The following is a 25,215-nucleotide window of genomic DNA, read 5'->3' as shown; positions in this document are numbered from 1 at the left end:
GGTGGATTGACACATTGGCTGCAACAATGAGCTTAAGCATAACAATGATTGTAAGGATGGCTCAGGACCAGGCAGTGTTTCGTTCTGTTGTGCATAGGGTCGCTATGAGTCAGAACCAACTCAACGGCACCTAACAACAACAACACCCAATCATTATGTGGGAGTCACAAAGACAACGGCTAGAAGGGCCTTATTAAGTAATTCCCTGCACCACACTGGGTCTGAGTCACTTTTGTTCCTTAGGTCTTAGCCCAACACCTGCTGTGGAATAGATGCTCAACAGCTGTTTGGTTGGGTGAGTGATTGAATGCCACAGCTTGCAGCCTCTCTGAACCGAGGCCGATCTCTGTTGGCTGTGGTAAGAGGGATTGTGTCGCGCCTGCCTGTCCTGCCATCAGGAGCACCTGCCGTGTCCAGCTGTTCCCCCAGGTGTCTTACCAGGACCTGGGGGCAACTGTTGTCTGAGGTGGCTATCCCAGACCATCTGGTCTTAGTCGTGTCCTGGGGTGCTCAGAGGGAGAAGGGCAGGGCGAGATGACCAGAACTCCAAGCCCCTCCACCATGGTCCAGTTACCCCCTCCTCAGTCACACGGGAGCTCCCTTCCTCTCTGCCCTCAAGCTTGCCATCTGCATCTGAGCCCCTGTGTCCCTCCAGCCACCTACTGGTGGGGCCTGACACCCCCAGGCCCTCCCAGGCAGCCCTAGCGTATATGGCAGTACATCCCTGCTGCCTGACTCGGGGCCGAAGTTTGGTGAGGCTGCAGCTAGGTGAGGTGTGTGTCTGTTGTGTCTCTTCCCGTGAATACCAGCCTTGAGCTTTCGCCTTCCTCCCTGCCCCAGCCACACCAAAATTTAGCTCACCCTTCCTTTTCTACGTGTATATCTGCTGCGGAGACTCCCGGGGCTGGTCCTGCTCCGGGTTCAGCTTCACTTGACAGGCTCTGTTTTATGCCAGGCACTGTGACCTGTGTGTCACCTTACCCATTCCCCACAGCAAGTCTGCTGAGGAAGGTCTAGTGATTCCTTTCTTTCTCTAACCCGGGCCAAGAGAGTCTTCATCACTTGCCTTATGTGGTTATGTGATTGGGTGGGGGGGGAGGGGTTCTACACCTGGCTTCTGGAGCCCAGCACCTGCCCACCATGCACATTCCTCTCCTGATTCTGGTTGGGAGAACGAGGCCATGCAGTGCCACCAGTGGCTCTGCACCATGGTCCCTTTGCCCACCAGTCCCAATGGCTTTGGCTTAAGCCACTACCCGATCTCACCCAGGCACACCCACATTTGTTCAACAGCTGGACAAGGTCAGGACGCAGTCTCTGCCCATGGAGCCCATTCCCCTGGTCTGTATACCCGGTTGTTTTGGCCCTCTGAGGCTCAGTAAAGCCAGGCTCTGCCATCTGTGCCTACAAGTGCTGGTGGCCAGCAGTGCCCCCTGACTCCACCTGCATGCTGGTTCCCCACTTGTCCGGGGACCCTGCCTCATTTGTGTGCTTCCTCCTGCCTCGTAGCCATGTATCCAGCTGTACTCAGCACTGGACACTTGTCCCCATCTGGCAATGTGGGTTGCTGTTACCACGCACCCCTCAATCCCCAGCTGCATGCCCCTGCGGCACGCAGCACTTGTCCTATGAACACCCCTCAGGGTCCTTGGCTCTGTCTAGCCTAATGACTCATGACACAATTGTCAGCTCTTCATTTGCTCTTCCTCCCTCTTCTTTACTGGGCCAGGATGCTTGGCAGAGGCTTGCTCCTGCCAGATAGGCACTCTTCCGGCCCCCTCGGCCACATTGGCAGCACTGCTCACAAGCCACGTTGCATACACCATAAATGTCGCAGTTGCAGCTGTACCCCAGGGAAAGAGCCTGAGGCATGAGCTCATGGGTTCACCCTTCTGCCAGGGCAGGACTGAGAGCACCCTGTGTGGGCGGCATGGCCTGCACCTCCTGAGAAGAGCCCCACAAGAGGTCCTTGTGTGAGGAAAGCAGAGCTGGGAGGAGTGGGGGGCTCCACGAGGCCAGCACCCCCAGGGCTGGGAGTGGCAGGGACAAGGAGGGGCAGCTGTTGCAGCTGCCCTGGGGACACCAGCTGGCTGGGCCGTGTGGGCTGATGGGGTTATGCCGCCACCAGCCTGCCGTTTTTTCAGGCAGCTGGCAGGCTTTGTCATTCCCGTGAGGGTTATAAACTAGGTTGCTCCTCTGGGCTCTCAGTGCCAGGCCTGCCTCACACCCTCCTCTGTGGAAATCCAGAACCATGGCTCCTCACTGAAACCAGAAAGGGAACTTTGAGATTTAAAAATCAGTGAGAAGGGGGCCCTCAGGGACCTAAAAACTTCAAGACCTGGGGGCAGGAGCTAAATCTAAGGGGCACCACTTCTCCTCACAGTGACTGCGTGTGGCCCATGATGACTGTCTCCAGGTGTTCAGGCAGGCACAGTCTTATTTTAAATAGTAAAGATATTTAGGTCATCGTTTCATAACATGGAGGAATCTGGAAGGCATTATGCTGAGTGAAATTAGTAAGTTGCAAAAGGACAAGTACTGTATAAGACCACCATTATAAGAACTCAAGAAATAGTTTAAGCAGAAGAAAATATTCTTCGATGGTTATGAGAGCGGGGAGGGAGGTAAGGAGAGAGAGAGGTATTCACTAATTAGATAGTAGACAAGAACTATTTTAGGTGAAGGGAAAGACAGCACACAATAGAGGAGAGGTCAGCACGACTGGACTAAACCAAAAGCAAAGAAGTTTCCTGAATAAATCGAATACTTTGAAGGTCAGAGTAGCAGGGTTAGGGGTTTGAGGACCATGGTTTCAGGAGACATCTAGGTCAATTGGCATAATAAAATCTGTTAAGAAAACATTCTGCATCCCACTTTGGTGAGTGGCGTCTGGGATCTTAATGCTAGCTAGTGGCCATCTAAGATGCATCAACTGGTCTCAACACACCTGGAGCAAAGGAGCATGAAGAGCATCAAAAACACAAGGTAATTATGAGCCCAAGAAACAGAAAGGGCCACATAAATCAGAGACTACATCAGCCTGAGACCAGAAGAACTACATGGTGCCCGGCTACCACAGATGACTGCCCTAACAGGGAACACAACAAAGAATCCCTGATGGAGCAGGAGAGCAGTGGGATGCAGACCTCAAATCCTCATAAAAAGACTAGACTTAATTATCTGTCTGAGACTAGAAGGACCCTGGAGCTCATGGTTCCCAGGCCTTCTGTTAGCCCAAGGCTGGACCCATTCCCAAAGCCAACTCTTGGACTGGACTATAAGATAGAACATGATACTGGTGAGGAGTGAGCTTCTTGGCTCAAGTAGCCACATGAGATTATGTGGGCAACTCCTGTCTGGAGGTGAGATGAGAAGCCAGAGGGGGACAGAAGCTGGCTGGATGGATATGGGAATACAGGGTGGAGAGAAGAAGTGTGCTCTCATTAGGGGGAGAGCAACTAGGAGTATATAGCAAGGTGTCTATAAATTTTTGTATGAAAGACTGGCTGGATGTGTAAACTTTCACTTAAAGCACAATAAAAATTTTTTTTAATTTAAAAAAAAAAAAAAAAAGATGTTTAGACCAAGCTACCAAGTCCACCTATCAGCATTTTCTAGGGCAGCCCTACGCCTATTGCTGGGAGCCCCCAGGTGGCATAAACAGTTAAGTGCTCAGCTGCTGTTATGGATTGCATTGTGTCCCCCCAGAAGTGTGTTGTAAACTCTAATCCCTACACCTGTGGATGGAGCCCTGGTGGTACAGTGGTTAAGCATTTGGCTAGTAACCAAAAGGTCAGCAGTTTGAATCTACCAGCCCCTCCTTAAAAAAAAAAAAAACCATTGCCATCAAGTCGATTCCAACTCATAGTGATCCTATAGGGCAGAGTAGAACTACCCCATAGGGTTGTCCAGGGAGTGCCCAGTGGATTCAAACTGCTGACCTTTTGGTTAGCAGCCATATCTCCTAAACACTATGCCACCAGGGGGAAACCCTGTGGGACAGTTCTACTCTGTCTTATAGGGTCACTATGAGTCAGAATCCACTTGAAGGCAACAGGTTTTATACCTGTGGATATAATCCCATTTCGGAATAGGGTATTCTTTTTTATGTTGATGAGACCATTATCAGTGTAGGGTGTATCTTAAGCCAATCACTTTTTCGATATAAAAGAGCAGGAAACCCTCGTGGCGCAGTGGTTAAGAGCTACAGCTGCTAACCAAAAAGGTTGGCAGTTCAAATCCACTAGGTGCTCCTTGGAAACCATATGGAGCAGTTCTACTCTGTCCCGTAGGGTTGCTATGAGTCGGAATTGACTCGATGGCAATGGGTTTGGTTTGGTTTGGCAAGGCACAGAAGCAAGCAAGAATAGGGGAAAGAGATGCCATGTGGAGATCTCCAAGGAATGCCAAGAAGAACCCTAGAGAAGCCGAGTCAAGAATCTTCCCCCAGAGCAAACAATGAAAGCCTTCCCCCATAGCCTGGCACCCTCAATTCAAACTTCTAGCCTCCTAAACTGTGAGAAAATAAATTTCTGTCTGTTAAAGGCGCCCATTTGTAGTCCCCAATTTGCGACGGGGTTCTGTTCTGACACCTCATTTTTTTTTTTATTTTTAGTTTTCACTATTATTGTCTTTTATTATCAGTATCTTTATAAATCCAATCCGTGTCTGTCTTTGGGGATTGGAAGCATTACATATAAACTTACAGGTATGATGACATTACTAAATTACATGCTGCAATATAGTATGTAGTACATATTACTGATGATAAGATGTACCCAAAAAAATCCAAAAAACAAAAAACCACAGACAGTAAGAAGTGCAGGTTGTCGTCATTTGAATACATCATAAGTCAGGGACTACCTGTGTTTCTGTCACAGCAGCACTAAGAAACTAAGACAGCTGCTAACCAAAAGGTTGGAGGTTCAAGTCCACCCACGGGTGCCTCAGAAGAAAGGCCTGGTGATCTGCTTTCAAAAAATCAGCCTTTGAAACCCTGTGGAGCACAGTACTACTCTGATATACATGGGGTGCCCTGAGTCAAGTCCATTCCATGGCAGCTGGTTTTGGTGGGCACACCTCAGTTCCCACCTGGGAGAAGCACCGTCGACCTTACTGAGGAGCTGCACCTGCCTCGGCCGTGTCACCCTAGTTTAGTTTCTTCACGGACTTGCCACTGGTTGATGCTTTCTTGTTTGTTTCTCCCTTTCTTCCCCCCCAATGGAGGGTAGTCTTCATCAGAGCAGGGTTCTCCTTGGTCTTGCCTGTGGACCCCTCAGCACCTAGAATGGAGCATATTACTGCATTAATGAAGAACGAAGTAACACATCACATCCCTGCGCCTTGTGGTGCAGCATTGCTGCCGGGTCTGAGAGCTCAGGGGGAGGCCCGGGATGTGGCTCTTCACAAGTGCTTGTGGACTCGCAGAAATGCTTGAATCTCACAGAGCCACAGCAGCTTTTCCTGCCAGCCCCAGAAAGGACTTGGCTTCTGGAAAACCACCTCTCTCATGCATCTCTTCCACTCTTCAAGCCGCTATACCCCAGCCTTCCTGTGTTTACAGCAGAGTTCCTCGAACTTTAATCATGTGGATGCAAACCTTCTGGAGATGATGTTAAAATGCAGGTTCCAATTCAGCAGGTCCAGGTGGGGGAGAGTCTGCATTTCTCGGAAGCTCCCAAGTGAGGCTGATGCTGCTGGTCCGTGGACCACAGCTGAAGTAGCAAGGATTTATGAGGGTCCAGCATTTCTACAAGGAAGCCCTGGTAGCGCAATGGTTAAGTGCTTGGCTGCTAACAGAAAGGTCGGTAGTTCGAACCCACCAGCTGCTCCACAGGAGAAAAGACCTGATGGTCTGTTCCTCTAAAGATTACAGCCTTGGAAATCCTCTGGGGCAGCTCTACTCTCTTCTGTAGGGTCACTATGAATTGGAATCGATTCAACAGCACACAACAACAACATTTCTCTTTTTCTCTGCATATGTATTTCCTCCATCATATACCCTGAGACCAAGCTACAGGTGTTTACTAGGCTCCTGTAAAAATGGTGTGAGACCAAGCTACAGGTGTTTACTAGGCTCCTGTAAAAATGGTGTAGGGGCTGTGTCTGACCTCCTCTAACTTCACAAGGGGGAAGGAGAATCAAGATCAACAGCCCAAGGCTGATTCGTATGAGGCGGAGGTCAGATGTGCCTCCTCTCTCATCCATCTTTACCAATTCTGACACCCACTATCCCTTCCAGGGCACTCTCTACTTCTCTGCTGGGTTTGATAATTCATTGCAGTGGTCACACAGGCAGTACTCACAATTATGGGGTTTGTTAGGGAAGTAAGAGTCACAATTCAGGCTCAGGAATTCTCAGGATACAGTTCTTCCATCAGGATAGCCTCTTCCCAGCTGTGCCTGCAGGCACGCCTCTCTGGCCCTCAGCCTCGGCCATGCTCAGGAAAGTATTACAAATCTCTTTTTAGCTCGGCCAGTAAGTGTCCAGAGGCACCCCACTCCGCCAGTAAGCCTACTGCCCAAAGGCACTCAGCTTTCTCACTCTGTGGGCCAGGAAGCCCAACACTCGGTCACCTGCCATGGTTTCTCTGCAACCGCACCTTGAGCTGTCTCCTGGTTCCAGGAGCTTCTCAGCGCAGGGATCCTGGGTCCAAAGGACACACTTTCCTCTCCTGGCTGTTCTTCCTTTGTGGTGGTGAGATCTTTTCTTTCCTGCCTCTAGGGTCGCTATGAGCCAGAATTGGCTCGACAGCAATGGGGTGGCATGGCTCATTTCAAGCCCAGCAGGATGGCAAAAACTGACCAATCTTTTTGGTATCACACAGTCCCACCCAATCACTTGGGTGGCAGTTACAAGACTGGCTAGAAAGGCCACACAAAAGTGATCCATTGCACCACAGCTCCCTTGATGAGCTCAGTGCTGCTTGAGAACTGGCTGACTGACAGGACCCTCTCCCGGAGTTCTAAAGGGCCCAGCAAGGGAACTGAAGAAGCAAGGGCCGGGAGACTGGGGTTCAGCTCTGCCATTTTGTTTTATGATTTTATGACCTTGGACAAACCACATTCTCACTCTAGGCCACACCCTCCTCATCTGCAATATAAAGGGCTTGGGCTTGAGTTCTGGTTTCTATCCCAGCTATAACAGTCCATGAAAAATAACAGCCACTTAGTTTGTTCCAGGCACTTCTGCACATACAATTCATCTAATCCTCACAGCAACTCAGAGCGACAGTACTAGTATTATCTTCATTTTACCACTGGGGAAAATGAACCACAGGAAGTTTAAGTAATTTGTCCACAAGTCTCACATCTAAGCAATACTGCCTTTAGATGTTAGGCGTTGAACTTGACTGCTCCTGACAGCACCTATCAGGAATGACTGCACGCCCAGTAAGGCTACTGGTTCTGGGTATTCTTGAAGCAAGACCTCTTTCTCTTGAGCTTTAGCTCGCACTGTTAATCCTGTACAATTTAGTCAGGCTGGCTTAGCCTGGGCCCTGTGGAACACATCGAGCCCTCCCGGTGCAGAATCTGGCGTGCAATGAAATGCCATAAGGACAGCATGACCAGTGGTTCTGGTCCGTTTTAACAAGCACCTAGAGGGCTCTCTGGGCAGGCCCCGTAGCAGCCGCCGGAGCCGCGGTGTCTGGCTGTCATGGTTGACCTGGATACTTACGTGTCCCCCTGGCTGAGAGCCACCATGGCTTCCCTCTTGGGCATTTGTGGCACTTCACTAGGCTGCGGGGCTGTGCCTGGCATTGTCTGAGCTTTGGCACTTCCCATGTCTGTTTTGTTAAAGGAAGATGGAAAGCGAAGACTTCCTCTGCTTTACGTGGTTGCTCCCTCTGGCAACCTCGTGAACAGGACCCAGAGAGGAAAATCACATTTAAAAATGCAGATGCTTATGAAAGCCTGAGAGTGGACGCCAAAGGTAGAGAATGTTAGATCTCAGTGTAGCGAACTTCTCTAGAAATAACTCTAGGAGTAAGGGCATCTTTAAGCCTGTGCACAACCTTCCCTGATTCAAAGCCTGCTCAGCATTCACCTTCGCAGAAGTGCCTCGGCTACTTCCAGCCCACAGTGCTCTCTCTGCTCCCTGCCTCAACTCACTCACTTGGCACTTACACAGCCTGACGTGGTTGGTCATCTCCTTCCCGCAGTGCACTCCCTCTCCCAGGTACAGTTGTCACCACCTTCCCCAGGACAAGATCCAGGGTAGTTAGAGCCTGTCTCTCTGCCACAGCACACCTTAGAAGCAGGAACTGCTTCTCAGTGTTGTTGGCTGGAATATGGCTCTGGGCCTTTCTGGTATAAACCAGGCCTGGGACACGGCTCTTTTGCCAAGTGGGGGTCATTTAGGGAAACTTTTTTTTTTTGTAATAATTTTATTTATTTTGTTGTGGTTGAGAATATACACAGCAAAACATATACCAGTGCAACAGTTTCTACATGTACCATTTAGTGACATTGATTACATTCTTCAAGTTGTGTAACCATTCTCACCTTCTTTTTCTGAATTGTTCCTCCCCCCTTAACCTAAATTCACTGCCCTTAGGGTTGCTATCTAATCTTTTAAGTTGCTGTTGTCAATTTGATCCCCTATGAATAGTTCTTAAATGAGCATAATGCTCAAGGCTGACTTTGTTTTACTAGTTAAGCAAACTTCTGTTTGGTTTTAAGAAGATTTCAGGGGATATTTTTAGTTTAAGGTTTAAAGATTATCTCAGGGCAATAGTTTCGGGGGTTATCCAACCTTCATGGCTCTAGGAAGTTTAGAGTCCATGAGAATTTGAAATTCTGTTCTACATTTTACCCCCTTTTGATCGGGATTCTTGTATGGAATCCTTGATCAAAATATTCAGTAATGATAGCTGGGCACCATCCAGTTTTTCTGGTCTTATGGCAAAGGAGGCAGTTGTTCATGGAGGCAATTAGCCACACATTCCATTTCCTCCTCCTGTTCCTGACTCTCCTTCTTCCTCTGTTGTTCCAGGTGAATAGAGACCAGTTGTTGTGCCTTGGATGGCTGCTTGCAGAGTTTTAAGACCCCAGGCACTATGCATCGAACTAGGAGGTAGAGCAGAAACACTAAAGGATTATGAGGCCACGTAACTGGGATGTCCCATGAAACCATGACCCTGAACTCCAAACCAAGATACCAAACCCCATGAGGTGTTTGGTTGTACATAAGTAGCCTCAGCAGCTACTGTTTTGTTGTTGTTGTTGTAAATATATCCATCACACAACTGTTGCCAACTCCACTTTTTACTGGCATACAACGTATTGACAGCAATTACAATAATCGACTGTGCAACCCTACCCTTCAACAACTTGATATTTTCATCACCATTAACCACCTCCCCCCCACCTTTTGCCTTCCTCCCACCCAATAACCACTAATAAGCTTTGTTCTCTATACATTTGTGGGTAGATAGGAAAGTCTGATGCCAGCCTATCAATTTTTTTTACATGAAAATGATGCTCTTATAGTGCTGGGGAATAGATTGAGCTCACTAGAGAAGTGAGTTAAGTAGATTTTTTTTGGCAACCTCTTCTAAAATTGTTTAGAAAATCCTTCTTTCATTAACTGAACTACTGGTTCACATGTACAGGGTGCAAGTGGATGGAACTTTTTGTCAAGTTCTTAATCGCTGGATAAGGGCTGTCTTAGTTGTTAGTGCTGCTATAACAGAAATACCACAAGAGGATGTCTTCAACAAAGAGAAGTTTCTTCTCTCACAGTCTAGTAGGCTACAAGTCCAAATTCAGGTCATCAGCGCTAGGTGAAGGCTTTCTCTTCTTGGCTGTGGAGGAAGGTCCTTGTCATCAATCTTCCCCTGGTCAGGAGCTTCTCAGCACAGGGATTCCAGGTCCGAGGATGTGCTCTGCTCCCAGCACTGGCTTCTTGGCAGTGTGAGATCCCTGTGTCTCTCTGCTTGCTTCTCTTTTTTATATCTCAAAAGAGATTGGCTTAAGACACTATCTAATCTTGTAGGTCTCATCAATATAACTGCCACTAATCCATCTGTAGGGTCGTAGGGTCCTATCTGTAGGGCTGCTATGAGTTGGAATCGACTCAGTGGCAACGGGTTTGGTTTGGTTTTTAATCCATCTCATTACATCGTGGTGATAGGATTTACGACACATAGGGAAATCGCATCAGATGACACAAAGGTAGACAGTCATACAATACTAGGAATCATGACCTAGCCAAACTGACAGACATTTTGGGGGGCCCCAATCCAATCCATGACAAGGGCAATCTGTGTACAAATGACAGAAAAGGAGCTAGGTGTCCTATAGTCCCTGAGTGGTGCAAAAGGTTAACACATTGAGCTGCTAACCAAAAGGTTGGAAGTTTGAGTCCACCCAGAGGTGCCTCAGAAGAAAGGCCTGGTGATCTAGTTCCAGAAAATCAGTCATTGAAACCCCTGTGGAGTACAGTTCTCCTGTGACACACCTGGGGTCACCACGAGTCAGAGCTGACTCCAGGCGTGGCTGGTTGGAAGGTGGCATTGGGCATTTCCAGCAGTGGGCTGTAGTGGAGTGGGCTGCTCAGCAAATGTAGCCTGGAGGCCTGTTCTCAGTCCTGAGCACAGAGCTGAGCACACTTTGGGGCCCAATCCCACGATGACTGGCTTTTCAGCCTGCCTGTCGCGTCTCCATGCTCTGAGCCTGGCTGCCAGCTGCCAGCTGCCACCTGCCTGTCCTCAGAGCACTTTAACCAGTCTTTATTTTAAATCTTTTCTCAGGAAGTTTCTAAAAACCTCACCAAGGAAAACAAACAAATCAAAGAGGACATGGAAGAAGTTCAGACCGAGATGAACAAGCCAGGCAAAGAGAACTGCACCACGAACGTCCTAGATAGCATGCCAGACATCCGGGCAGCCCTGCAGAGGGACGCTGCGGCCGCCTACACCCACCCTGAGGTACAGCCCCCGCCTCTGGAGCCTCTGATCACAGCTCCGGACAGCCTGATACCACGTCTCACCTTTGCATAGAGCTTTTCAGGTTCTGGTCCTTTCCTAGTCATGATCTCATTTCATCTATGCAATAGTCCTGTAAGTTTGATGGGGCAGGAAGTGACCCCACTCTACTTAACGCTGGAGCCAGGACTCAAACCTGGGCCTCGTGAGCCTTAGTCCCCATTCTTTCCATCATCCGCCATTGCACCTCCGTGAGCATCCCTTGTACTTACAAATAAGGGGTGGCATACTGCTAGCTTCTCTGGGTTCACACCTGCTGCCCTGGAATAGTTACTGATAGCACCCTCTTTCATGCTCAAATAACATCCAGTTTGGACAATAAGTTATATGGTCTCCCCCCATTTATAAGGCACTTTATAATTTACTCTGCACTTTCATAACCATACCATGTGGTCTTCACCACAGCTCTGAAAAGCAGGCCAGGCAGAGACCAGTCCTCATTTTAGAGATGAGGGAACAGACCCCGATATGCCCATGGCCTCCCCTGCTCAGCCAGGAAGTAGTGGCAGAGGGCCTCAAACCTCTGCCTCTTCTCACCCAGCTATGACCCTTGTTACCCACGGATGGAGTAGACGCTGTCTGATGTGATTTGAGAGATGCCAGGAGACCAACTTGCTTAAAAATACCTCCCCACGGGGTTCCTGTTTCTTTTGGCTCCAGTTAATACGTTACGTTTATGTGCCAACAGTGAAATGTGTTACCATTGAATGCGTTGGGTTCTCCCCTAAATCGATGTCCAAGAAACGGACACTAATTTGGGAGATAACCCAAAAGAATGGCAGGGGAAACAGGTAAATTTTTATGTCAGGGCTTGAAGAATATGGGATGCTAATTAGCAAGACAGGTGCAAATGGAGTGTTATAAAAGGGGTCCCTGGGCAACCGGAGCATAGCAGCACTTACAAGAGGCTTTGCTTACTTTGAGGAGCCCTGTCAGTGCAGTGGTTTAAGGGTTTGACCACTAACTGGAAGGTCGTCAGTTCTAACCCATCAGCTGCTCTGCAGGAGAAAGATGTGGCAGTTTGCTTCCATAGAGATTAAAACAAAACAAACAAAAAACCCATACCCCTTGCCATCGAGTCAATTCCAGCTCACAGCAACCCTATAGGACAGAGTAGAACTGCCCTGTGGGGTTTCCAAGGTGGAAATTCTCATAGAAGCAGACTGCCGGACCTTTCTCCCGCAGGGCAACTGGTGGGTTTGAACCACCGACCCGTCAGTTAGCAGCCGAGTGCCTAACTAGTGTTCCACCAGGGCTCTTTTTCCATAAAGATTACAGCCTTGAGAACCCTATGGGGCAGTTCTTCCCTGGCCTATAGGGTCGCTATGAGTTGGAATCGACTCGATGGCAATGGCTTTGGTTTGTTTTTTGCTTAGTTTAACTGGTTGCCGAGGTTTGGTCGTGGATGGCACAGCTGTGGCACGCTGGTACTGGGGCGTGGGTTTCAGGTGTGCCATTGAGGGGTGCCCTCAGTCTTGGGCAGTTGGACTTGGCATGGGTTGAGCGGAGCCTTGGACACCAGTGCTCCTGAGCTGGTTTCTCTGTATGCCATGATGTGAAAAAACATTGGGAAGCGTTGCTGTGTGGGACTCTGTGCCTGGGTCTTAAAAATTGGGGTAAGAGACGAAATAAGGCTGGTGTGTGGGCTTGGGACATCTGGGTAGAGAAACTCATCAGAGTGGTACCAAGCAGGCAGCAGCCGTGGGCTTGGGACATCTCAGGCGCGTGTGTTCTGCAAAGCAGGATAGTAGACTGATTAGGACTTCAGAGGCAGAAAGCACTGAAACAATTATGGCACCTCCCACTCCAATATGCAACTCAAAATAAAAACTATTCCAAACCATACAATAAGTATAAGGAAGGCCACTCATTTTCTGGCTTTTCCCATGATGACTACTTTGATGGTTTGGGGAAATATCATATTCCTTCAAAAATTATTTTTATTCTCTTTTTTGAGTGTCTCTGACTTGCTGGCTACCGAGGGTGTGTTTAGTCTACTTAGCAGGCCATCCCTGAGTGTTGGGCTCATAAACTAAAGAGCCAGAGAACTTTGAGCTGGAAGGGAATCGGGGGCCCCCGCTCATCATGCCTGGGGCACCGCGTAGCTCATCACAGGCCATCTGCCATCCTTGGCCTGGCCAGCTGTCCAGTGGAGCCGGGTGTTGTTCCCTGCCCTCTCTGGCTTCCAGGTTCCCAGCCGGCGAAGCTTGAGGCTCCATCTGCTGTCTCGATGACATATTATGTGGTATGTTCAGGAACCCAGTTCAGATTTCCTGAGGGCAAACAGCAAACCAAATCAGACACACCGAACATGTTTTCTCCTTGCTCAGCAAAGTCCTTTCGCCTCCTCAAATACCCATTCATCATCCTGCTGAAGTTAGCACAATCCGTCCAAGCCGGGTGGTGGGAGGGCCAAGGGGCAGGAGGGCTGAGAAAGGGGGACGTGGTGACAGAGACCCAAGGGGAGGCTCTTCTTCTCCCTTTTCATTCCTCTGTCTCTTCGGTGAACCTTGGATGCCGAAAAGGGGCAACTGGGGTGTATGGGTTTGGTTGTTTATTTTCAGGGTTTTTGTAGATGAGGTCAGGGGTTTCTCAGAATGGTGAGTGGCAATTTGTTGGAGGCGTCTCTCCAAGAAGGCCTTTGCCCAGAGGCTGGCAAGGGGCCCTGGGGGCTGGGTTGGAGTGGAGAGGGCAGGGTGGGAGCGGGGACATCATGATGCCAGGAGTTTAAGTCATACAGCTGGCTTTTGGATTAACAGAAGGGAAATCAAAGCTTGGTGAGGGCTGCTGCTGCCCAGTGCAGCCTGTCTCCAGCGGATCCAAGGAAATTATATGTTCTCTGGCAAAGGCTGCCCATGGTCTTGCTCCATCTCCTTGGCTGGGAAAAAGAACTGCAGTTCCTGCCTGTCCCTGGGAGACTGGAATTAAAGACAGCTCCTGGGGTTTGCCATGAAAAAATGACAGCCTGCTTTTGCAATGCAAAGGGAAACCAGGGTTGGGCAATTGGATGCCTGCGGTCAAGGGCTGTGGCTGGGGGCCTCTTGTCAGCCTCCCAGGTAGCTTTCCTGGGAAGTGAGGGATCTCCCAAGTCTGCTGGACAGTAGCCAGACCGTGGCCCTGAGGGCCTGGGGAGGCAGGCAAGTTTTTGGATGGAAAACCAGTCAGTCCCATGATCACACTGTGGGAAGGGTGGCCTAGTGTAAGGAAGAGCACCAACTCTGGGTCCACTGAATAGCCATGACTTAATTAATACGCCTCTTGGCCACTTGATTGACTGTCAACCAAATTACTAAGTCACTTTGAGCCTCTGTTTGCTCATCTGTAAAATATTGTTATTGTTTTGGGGTATCGTTGAGTCAAATTTTGACTCATAGAGACCCCATGTGACAGGGTGGAACTGCCCCATAGGATTTTCTTGGCCGTAGACCTTATGGAAGTAGATCACCAGGTCTTTTTCCTACAGAGCTGCTGGTGGCTTTAAACTGCCAGTCTTTTGTTAGCACCCAAGCACTTAACCAACTGTGCCACCAGGGCTTCTGTCTGTAGAATATGGAAGATAATATCTACCTTGGCCAGGTTGCTGTAACTTGTTGCCATCTAGTTGATTCTGACTCATAGCCACCCTACCCTGTAGGACAGAGTAGAACTGCCCCATAAATTTCCGAGGCTGTGATCTTTATGGAAGAAGACTGCCACGTCTTTCTCCTGAGGTTGTTAAAAGGGTTAAAAACAATATAAGGACTATGTCTGGCCATAATAAAAAAAAAAATAGATGCTCCCTAAAATATCATCACCACCAGCCAAGTATCCCCTCCACCACTAGTTCAGGTCACCTCACCAGCAAGAAGGGAATTGAGGGAGGGGCGGGAAGCAGGAGTTGGGCGCTCTCCAGGGCAGTCAAGCACGTCTGTCTGTTACTTTAGGCAGGTCTTTGGTCCCAGCCAGGGGACACTGGCTTCAAGGAGCCGGTTACCACTGTGTGCTAGGGAGCAAGGGATGCGTATTTAGGAACTGCCATGTCTGTTGTGCCATCTGGACAAACCCTCTTGTCACGGGAGAGTGAATTGAGACTTGGGGGTGTGGTTGAGAGTGAGGAAGCAGAATTTCTCTGGGCCAGATTTTAAAGGTCAAAACAAGAGCCTAGGTTTGTTTCCCCCTGGGCAATGTGAGAAAGTTGGCCACTATCGCAGGGCCCCTGCCAGCTAACAGTCAATGACCCTGAAGGTCCTGCTCTGTCCCTCAGGGCACTGCGCATCTGGGGACAGAGGTTTTGTTCCCAAGTGGGCTCTGCTGACGGGGGGGTTTCACCAAGGTCTAGAATTACAGCCTTTAGGGTAGCTTACCAGCTTCTCCTGGTGAGAAGAGGGTTTTTTGTGGCTTAGATGGCTTTGTGGTTGGGTCATCTGAGTCATCATTAGGGCAGGGCCAGGCCCCTTAGGTGCCCACACAGTTTCCATATGGAGCCACTGCCCCTATGGGTTGCCTGTGGGGCCCCTGACTTTGAGAACAGTCAGCTCACAGGCCCTGTGTTCAAAGTTGTCTGATTTCAGAGGTGGGTGACAATGATCCTGGGAAGGGAGCATAACTGGACGGGCCAGGGAAGGACCCACTGACTGGATACACTGTGGACACAGAAGTCAGTCTTTGAGCAGCGGCTCTGTGGAGGACAGGGTGGCCAGTCCTTCTCCATGATCAGAATTGTCACTGTGACACCAAGATACCCAGATGCCAGGTCATGGGCCTGCGTATTTTAAAGTATCATTTGACTGGACACAGTCACAAATGTAGACAGTTCCTTGGGATTTGTTATGATTCAGCAATTCAGTTTAACAAATCTGAAAGAGGATCCACCCAGGGGAATCAAAGACGAATGCGAAGTGGTCTGTGCCCTTCGAGCTTCTCACAGGCTACAGAGATAACCACATCCTTAAAGAATGCCTGTGGAAGGCAGGCGGGGACGGGTGCCATAATAGAGGCTAAGCGTTCACATCTTTCTCCACAGAGTGGCTGGTGGGTTTGAATTGCTGACCTTTTGATTAGCAGCCCAACACTTAACCAATGCGTCACCAGGGCTCCTTATAGAAAGAGTATATATAAAAAAAAAAGTAGGCAGTAAAAATAAAACCTTGTTCCTATCCCTGTGCCTCATTCATCCACTTCTCATCTCATCTGCCCCGCAGGTAACATTGTTATTAATGTATATAGTTTTCTACATTTTAACAGTGAATATCTAGGTAAATATGAACATATTTAATTATTTTACACCTTCTTCCCACAAAGAGTAGCATAGAATGCACAGCAAAGCTTTTTCCACTTAATAATATAGTTCATATTTATTTCCATGTAAGTACTTAAATTTCTCATTCTTTTATTTATACCCGTTCTAAGTGCCTTACGTACAATAGCTGTATTTATCCTTTTCCAGTCCTGTGATGGAGAAACTATTTTTATCATCCTCATTTACAGATTAGGAAACTGAGGCAGAGAAGTTATGTAAGCTGTTGTTGGGTGCTATCCCGTTGATTCTGACTCACAGCGACCTCATGTGACAGAGGAGAACTCCCTCATAGGGTTTTCTTGGCTGTAATCTTTATGGCTGCAGATCTTTCTCCCACAGAGCCACTGGGTGGGTTTGAACTGGCAGCCATTTGGTCAGCAGACGAGCATTTAGCATTGCACCACGAGGGCGCCTTTGTAAATGGCTTAGCTGCTGTTGCTTTATGGCCTTGGCTCCAACATGGTCCTCCTTGGCCACACCCTCTGTGAGCAATGACCTGACCTTCCCTTGTGTCCCCCCGGGAGCAGTATGAGGAGCGGTTTCTGCAGGAAGAAACCGTGTCCCAGCAGATCAACTCCATCGAGCTCCTGCACACGCGGCCCCTGGCCCCTCCGGAGGTGGTGAAGCCACAGCGGCCCCTGCAGAGGCAGGTCCACATGAGGGGCCGACCAGCCTCCAAGCCCACTGTCATCCGGGGCATCACCTACTACAAAGCCAAGGACCCTGAGGAGGAGAACGAAATTGAAGAGCAGCGTGAGTTGGGGTCCACAGGGGTACCCTGGAAACAGGGCAGGGAGGGTGTCACCATTTGGACCAGAGTGTGGTAGAGATGCACTTCCTGAGAGCCACAGCCCCTTCTGCAGTCCAGCGACTGCTGTGGCCCCTCAAAGTCGTGAGGTGACCTGACTCCGTGCCAAGCTGCAAGTTATCCAGAGTTCTTGCTGAGTGGCCTCAACTCGCTTAACCTCTCTGGGTTTATAGAAGACCATGTGGCAGAGCGTGCTGAGCTGCGAGGGGCTTCAGTGCCCTCCACTCCAGCCCTCTCATTTGCAGATGAAGACACCAAGGCTTGGAGGGGGAATGACTTGCTCAGGACCACACAGTGGGCTTCCCTGCCTGTTCCTCCCTCCTAAGGACCTGGGCATCCAGTCCAAGGCCTCCTGTTACCCATTTCCTTTTCTCTACCCTCCTTTTTTCACAGAAAATGAATTATCTCTTTGCCCATCATCTTCATCTTGTTTCCTTGACACTGGCTCTGCCAGTGTTTCTCCTCACCACTTCTTCCCAGATAGCCACGTGGCTCACCCTCTCACCTTCGTTAAGCCTCTGTTCTTATGTCCCCATCTCAACCAGTGCCATCCTGACCACTTACTACTGCAAGTTCCCCTTCCTCCTGAGTTCTCTGGACCCCCTTTAGCCCCCCTCTACTTTTTCTTTTTCTCCATAGCACCTTCAATTTATTGTTTAGTGTCTCCTTCATGAGACAGAAGCTCTGTGAGGATGGGGATTGTTGTTTTGCTCACTGATGTTGTGTGTGCTCCACAAGTATCTGTTGAATGAGTGGATGACTAACTTCCTCCCAGCCATCAAGTTTTATAGCCCATGACCCTGCATCCTCCAAGATGGCTACCAGTGACACCTGAGTCCTGGGTTGAGTACAGCAACGGTCTATCCACACATAGCCTCCAGGAAATAGTTGCCTTCTATCCACGCACCTTCTCACCTTCTTCTTCTAGCCCCTTTCATTCTAAAATCTCAGCTGGGCTCTATCTCTAAAGTGGGCTGTCATGTTGAGAGTGACACGCTCTTATTAACATGCCATATGCCATGCACTTTTGGTCACCTGAAGGTTGCCCCTCTCCCCGTGCTACAAATGAACCCTGTGTTTGTTTCACAGAAGATGAGTCTTTCAGCGGTGACAACGGAGTGGATTTGCTGATTGAAGATCAGCTCCTGAGACACAACAACCTGCTGACCAGCACCACCCGGAGGCCAGCAACCACCCATCACAGCACTGCTGTGACAACTGACCAGGGCACTCAGGCCACACCCCTGTCTTCAGCACTGCCGCAGGCCTCCACCCCCGCACCCAGCGTCACTGACCCTACTCTCCCTGCCTCGGATGAACAATCCTCAACAACACCCCAAACCACCTCTGTGATGCCAGATCCCACAGAGGAGGCTGTCCTTACACCTTCCACTCAGGGACCAGCTACCACTGTGGCACAGACAGCTACCCAGCCACCTCCAGCTTCAACTTCCCCAGCAGTGGTTCCTGGGGACGCATTTATGGAAGGTACCCTGGTGGCCCCCGTACCTCCCACCACAGTCAGGATAGACTCGCTGAGGAAAGATACTACTGTCTGGCAGAGTCCAATCCCTGCCAGCCCCACCCTGAGCCCTGAAGAGGAAGATGATATCCGGAATGTCATAGGTGAGTCAATCCCACCTGGCCTTAGGGCTTCTAGTCAGTTCAGTTGCATCCGCTGAGATGCTGCCAGGGACATCTGAGTCCTGGGAACAAGTTGAAAGCAGAAGGAGGAGCTAGATGGTTAAATTTCTTCATAAAGAAAGAAACGGAATTACACCTTTTAGTCAACAGGATGGTGTTCAGTATTTGAAAGGTGTACAATCAGCCTTAACATCTAGGGTTTAGTATTCAAAATGTTCCAGTGACAAGACAGAGAACCTCTTTGTATGTCTATGTAAGTATATAAATATATGTAAAGTATGTAGATAGATAGAAATAAATTAATGGAGCCAAGCTCTCACTGTCATTAATTAACTTGAGATGTGTTGAGTGCTTTCTGTGGACTAGGCTTTATGGTGAGTGTTAGGGTATTTGAAGATGACTCGGTCAAGTTTTCTACAGTAAGTTTACCAGGCCATGATACAACAAAGGATTCTTATTGGGGAAAATTCCGGAATAATGGCAGAGTGGGAGCAGGGCATAACCCATGCAGTGGGCCCAGGAAAAATCTCATGACCCTGGCCCTGGAGAGCATGGGAACACTGTGTATCATGTGATAAGTACCATAATAAAAGAATGGAGAAATAGAGAAATGCAAGAGAGAGCACTAGCTTGAACAGGCAGCTGGGAAGGTTGAGGAAGCTTTTCTGAACAGGTATCCTTTGAGTTGGGTTTTGAAGGATGAATAGGAGTTTTGTTACAGAAACATGGAGAATGCAATTCTGGGACCTACATGGCCACAAAATGACCCTGAGAACAGTTTAACATGAGAGTGTGGGAAAGACAACTAGAAAATTAAAATGGGAGTTAGCTACAAAGTTCTCTTCCAAAAAAGTTAAACCTAGCAGCACTCATTAGGTCTCCATCAATAGTGATTGAAAACAAATACTATTAAATAATAATTTTATCAAAATACTTTTTGAAAAATACACTTGATTTGATAGAGAGCATGATTTGCCTTCTACATCTTCCTGTCTTCCTATTCCCCATTCCCTTGGCAGTCTGGTTCTCTGTCCCTCCTCAGAGTAAGGTGTCAACTACTGCCAGAGACAAAGTGGTGGAAGGAACACCTGCCAGGAGCCAAACACCTGGGGTAAGGCCTGGTCTCTGCCACTGAGAGCTCTGTGACCTTGGCCAAACCCCTTCCCTTCGTGTAGTCTCAGTTGAAATGAGAAAAATTCGCTAAGGATGGTCTCCTCTGTACCACTCTATGGCTTTCTGCGGTAACTTTAACAAACCATGCTATAACAAGGGATCCCTACTGGGGAGAATTTTCTAAATAATGGCAAAGTGGGAACAGAGGAAACAGGGCAAAATCTCATGATCCCTGGCCCAGAGGAAGCTGAGCAAGAAGGCAGTTCTTGGCCCAAAGAGGTTGGGGTTGGAACAGAAGAGTCTTTTTTCCTTTCTTTTCCTTCTCAGCAAACTGGCCATAGAGTAGAAAGCAGATTTCTCAGTGCATGGATGATCAAGTTTCTGAAGCTGTTGGTCCTGCTCAGTTTCCACAGAATTCCCTGGGGTCTGAGCAGAGGCCCCCACTTCTGCACTGGCTCTGAAAGACCTGGGCTTTGCGCTCTTGGGAACACAGCCCCTGGGCCCAGTACTCCACCACCCCCTCTGCCATGGAGTAAGCTCCCCAGGGCCCCCATATCTCCACTGCTTCAGCTGTGCTTCACTACCACCCCTTTGCAGGTGCTGCAGTACTAGCAGGGAGCACCCACACACCTTGCATGTCCGCAAGTGATCATGTTTTCCAGCCTGGGAGCCTCATCCATCAGCGACTTCCTAGCCAGGACTGGAGTTCTCCACTGTCTCCATAGCCCACCTCCAGCCTGGGTTCCAGCACCCAGAGCCTCTCCCCAGCCTGCCTCCTCTGGGTTTTGCCACCAGCAAGCTCCTCTGGTACAACTCCTGACATGTACTTTTCTGAGGTTATTCAGACTCGCCCCCTTCCAGTAGCCTGACTGAGATGCTGACGCCCAGGCAGGAGAAATCCTTGTCCTGGTAGTCATTTACCTGGTGGTAGGAGCTGGGGTGGGAATGCATTTTCTCTTGATAGTCAATATTCTGTTTAACTAGAATTACATCGTCATGTAGAAAATATGAAGTTCTATGTCTCGGTTCCAGGTTCCACTTAAAGACTAGTCTGTAGAGTTTTTCAGAAGAGCTGGCATCCTTGCCTCTTGCATCTACTGCAAAAAACACAGGAACATGGACCCCGATGTAGTGTTTTCTTCAGATACCAAGGGGGTGGCAACATGAATGAACCTTGAAAATATGCTGAGTGAAATGTCAGTCTCCAAAGAGCAAATACTGTGTGCTCTCATTTAAATGAAATATGAAAATATATGCAAATCAAAAGTTATTAGTGGTTACCAGGGTATGAGGCGAAATCAACTTCACAGCAATGGGTTACCAGGGTAGGAAGGAGGCAGAAAGAGGAATTTTTTGCTTAGAGGGCATTGAGTTTATTTTAATGGTGGTGGAATAATTTGGAAAAGGACTGCAAGAATGACTGCACAACTTCAAGAACGTAAGCAGTGTTACTGAGTTGTGTGTGTAGAAATTGTCCAGTTGGCATCTGTGCTGTACATATTTTCACCATCATTTTAAAAAGAAGACGAGAAAAGGGAATTGCTCGGAGAACAAGAAAGGTGTGGCTGTTCAGGAGATGTGGAATTTTGGAAAGTTTGTTTTCGGGCATCATTTGTAATCCTTTATCGCTGCCAAGCGCCTCCCTCTGGCTGGTAGCAGATGTGAGTGGGATTTCCTTATGGGAACCTTCCCTGCAGACCCCTGACTTCCCTACCTGGCCGCGTAAGAGCATGACGGGCCAGCATGTCCTGTCCTAGTCGCCAGTTCAATAAAAACCACTTGGCTGAAACAGACACAGGCTACTGACTTGCTGCCTGCAAAAGCTGTTTGATAAGTCTGGCAATTTTGACTTTAAGCTGTTTCAGATGTAGTTTTAAAAGGGGGTTGCTTTTAAAAGGAACATTTGGTCCCGGGATTTCCAAACGTGGTTTTTGTCTCCCGTTATCCTCAGGGGATTTATAAAATTCTCAGAACAGCTTCAAAACCAAGTGAGTTAGAATGTGTTTTTGGTTGTGAGGACAAACATTTGGCTATAGGGGAGCTGTAGGATGGGGAAGGACAGACACAGGCAGCCATGGAGCCAGGGTGTGAAAGGAAGGGAGCGGTGCTCCGTCACCCGGCTGCTCAGGCTGCTGCCTGGGACTAAAACGTGTGCCTTGTGGTCAAGGCTTTGCAGACTCCTACACTAATGACTGCAATTACTGCTTCTTTCTCTCTCTCTTTTTTTTTTTTTTTTTTTAGTAGAGGCTGGTTTGGGGCAAGGGGTGGGGAGAGCAGACAAAGGGGACAGTCAGGATTATGACAATACCAGAGAGAGCCCTTCTCATAACTGGAGTCTAGGAAATATCCTGACCTGTGAAGAATGGCTGCCCTAAAAAGCATTCGACCTCACAGCCCCCCGGGCTTGGCCGGCCACCCGGCTGTGGGCGAGATGGCTGGCTCTATCTGCTTCGTGTCAGGAGGCTGGTCTGAGCCAGCTTGAGGACGGTGATGCCAACAGAGACAGGGCAGTGTTCCCCAAAGCCTCCTCCACGCCCAGACTTGGAACCAAGGATTTTCCAGTTGGCTGTCCCTCCACTTGACAGGCATCCCATCCCCCATAACTTCACAAACACGCTTCGGTCTCTGCCCTTGTGCTGGCTCATCAATCCAGTCCCTCAACGCACTTAATTCAGTTGTCTTATAACACAGGAAGCCCTGGCCCTAGATATGAGACTATAAATGGGAGACATTCCCTGTAAGTGGGTAAGAAATCAAGTCCAAGCCTTTTCTATAAGGATAACAGGTTCACTCCTTAGCCCATTCAGCACTGCTCTGGGCTGGGCTGTGAAGGTTCACAGTGTGTAGGAGATGGTCACTTCCAATAAAGGAGCTAACTCTAAGCGGAGTCCTGGGTGGTACACATGGTTAAAATGCTCAGCTGCTACGCTGAGGGTTGGAGGTTGCAGTCCACGCAGAAAGGCCTGGTGATCTAGTCCCCAAAAAGCAGCCACTGAAAACCCTGTGGAACACAGTTCTACCCTGACACGCCCGAGCACGAGTTGGAGTCGACACAAAGGTAACTAGCGGCAGTACGAGGAGGCAGGCAGGTGAGCGGAAGGGGCAGCAGAGCCTGTGCTTGGGCCGGCAGATGCGTGTCAGTCCTAACCCCACAGCTCCGTCTTCATCATGAACTCCAGGCTCTTGGAGCAGACAGGGACTGTTCCAGCGGAGCAGACAGCATGTGCCAAGGTGTGTGGGTAGTTGGAGGTAGCCCACAGGAACTGGCATGGGATACATAACGAGTGTGCCGGAAGGAATTTGGAAACCCTGGTCAGGGTGTAGTGGTTAAGAGCTATGGCTGCTAACCAAAAGGTTGGCAGTTCGAATCCACCAGGCGCTCCTTGGAAACCCTATGGGGCAGTTCTACTCTGTCCTATAGGGTCACTGTAAGTCGGAATCGACTCGACGGCAGTGGTTTTGCGTTTTGGAAAGAATTCTGGGATCAGGAGGCAGGGCCCAATTACAAAGGGAATGAGAAGTCGGACTTAATTCTAATAGTGAGAGAGTCTAAGCAGAGAAATACTATTCAGATTCTTCAACTGAAGAAAAGTGTTGAGTGTTGTCGATGTGCAGGTGCTGTAGGTGTTGGGAATACGCAGCCCCAGAGCTGCGTACAATCTTGTATCTGAGACGGATACGTAATTTCAACTCAGGGTGGTGAGCACTGTGGTGGAGGAACGTGTGGGGTACTGTGAGGTGCTGTGGGACTGAGGGGATGGGCTCTGGCAGCCTGGGATTCTCTTTTGGAAGGAGATGCTGACCTAGCTGTCTTGAAGGCTGAGGCAGAGAAGGAAGGTGGCATTGACCTTGGAAGGACCAGAGCCAATAAAAGCACCATGGCTGGGGCTGGCTACATAATTTGTGAGGCCCAGTGCAAAATGAAAATGCAGGGCTCCGTGTTCATACAGCAAGGGAGAAAGTACCATTAAAGGTAGTGAAATATAAAGCTTTTTCTTTTCTCCTATGGTCTCTTGCTCAACTTGTTATGGTGTTTTTTATTTGCTATTTCATGCCATTGTAGGTAAACAAAAATTTAATTTTGCCATTCATCTTTCTAATGTGTAATGCCAATTTTAAATGCAAATATAAAAGCATTTAATTTGTGTGTAGAATCACTGAAGTTACACAATCCATATTTCTTAGCTCTTACCAAAAAAAAACTAAACCCATTGCCGTCGAGTTGATTCCAACTTGTAGCAACCCTAGAGGGCAGAGTAGAACTGCCCCATAGGGTTTCCAAGGAGTGCGTGGCTGATTTGAACTGCCAACCTTTTGGTTAGCAGCTGAACTCTTAACCACTATGCCACCAGCACCTACACGCATATGTATTTTGTCCTTACCAGGACAACGGAATCGCTGCTGAAAACTGACTCAGCTGTTCTTATTTCATTTCTTGAACACACATTCTACTAATACTCTACCTTTGGCTTACTGATTAGTAAGGAAGAACTGAAAGGAAAGGAACTATGGGTTGCCCTATCTTTCCCTTTCCTTCTATGTCAACACTATCAGCCCAAGCGGTTGCCTAATACAGGGAAGTAATGGCACACAACAATGATGACTTAAGAAAGGATATGATAGGGTTCCTCGGTCATTTGTGTTTCTTAGAACGTGATTGACTTCTTTCTGTGTTCAAAGCAATCTCCGGTTCTGATGGAAAGTGTGTCCTCTGGGTTGTCAGTCCCCCCTTAGGGAACTTAGAGGTAATACACTTACCTTGTATTCACTTTGAGTGATACTGAACTCCCACCACATAGCAAGTCCATTCGGCGTTGTGTGCTGGTGGGACATGGCAAATGCTCTGTGCAAATGTTATATGCAAATGATCTATGCAAAGGACAAGGAAGGTGGACATGCATAAGATGTGGTCTCCTCTGCTCATGTGCAGACTCCATTGTCTCATCAGACTTCATTTATAAAACACAAGTTCAAAGATAAAATTACTAAAAATTTCAAGACAACGACAGCAGTGCATTAAACCAAGCACGGGCCCTTCTGAGCTTGGGTCCCCGGTGACTGCACAGGTCACATGCCCATGAAGCCTTCCCTGAGCGTGGGCACCGTGGGGAATACAAGCAGCTCGGTATGGACAAGAGACCTTAAGCTGGCAACCTGAGGGCTGAATTCATCTCAAGATTTGTTTTTACGTTTTTTAACTTGAATGCACTCAGGTCAGGCTGCTCTTCCAGTTCACTACAGTCTCTGTTGCTGCCTGTTAGCTCACACCTCAGCCTGCTTCACTTGTTTTCAGTTCCTTCCTGGGCCCTGGAGACATTTGAGTTGGAGACCTGTGAATGAAGGTAGATGGCAAGAAGTAAGAATGGAGATCAGGAGGGGCCAGT

General features: G+C 48.7%; 1 protein-coding gene across 2 annotated transcripts in view; it reads left to right on the top strand.

Moving 5' to 3' along the window:
• Window positions 1-25,215, top strand: part of OLFML2B (olfactomedin like 2B) — a 57,912-nt gene that overhangs the window by 16,399 nt on the left and 16,298 nt on the right. Inside the window, exons 4-6 of one of the 2 annotated variants that reach the window (XM_049881075.1) lie at window positions 10,755-10,931; window positions 16,836-17,019; window positions 18,164-18,700. In XM_049881075.1, coding sequence (XP_049737032.1) covers window positions 10,755-10,931; window positions 16,836-17,019; window positions 18,164-18,700 — 898 coding nt within the window. Of the gene's footprint in view, window positions 1-10,754; window positions 10,932-16,793; window positions 17,020-18,163; window positions 18,701-25,215 lie in introns of both variants that reach the window. The other variant, XM_049881074.1, reaches the window with a different exon arrangement.

Source organism: Elephas maximus, chromosome 3 (genome assembly GCF_024166365.1).
Source record: "Elephas maximus indicus isolate mEleMax1 chromosome 3, mEleMax1 primary haplotype, whole genome shotgun sequence".
NCBI classification, from domain to species: Eukaryota; Metazoa; Chordata; class Mammalia; order Proboscidea; family Elephantidae; genus Elephas; species Elephas maximus.
The sequence above is the reverse complement of the archived record's forward strand: the minus strand, read 5'-3'. Positions and strand labels throughout refer to the sequence as shown.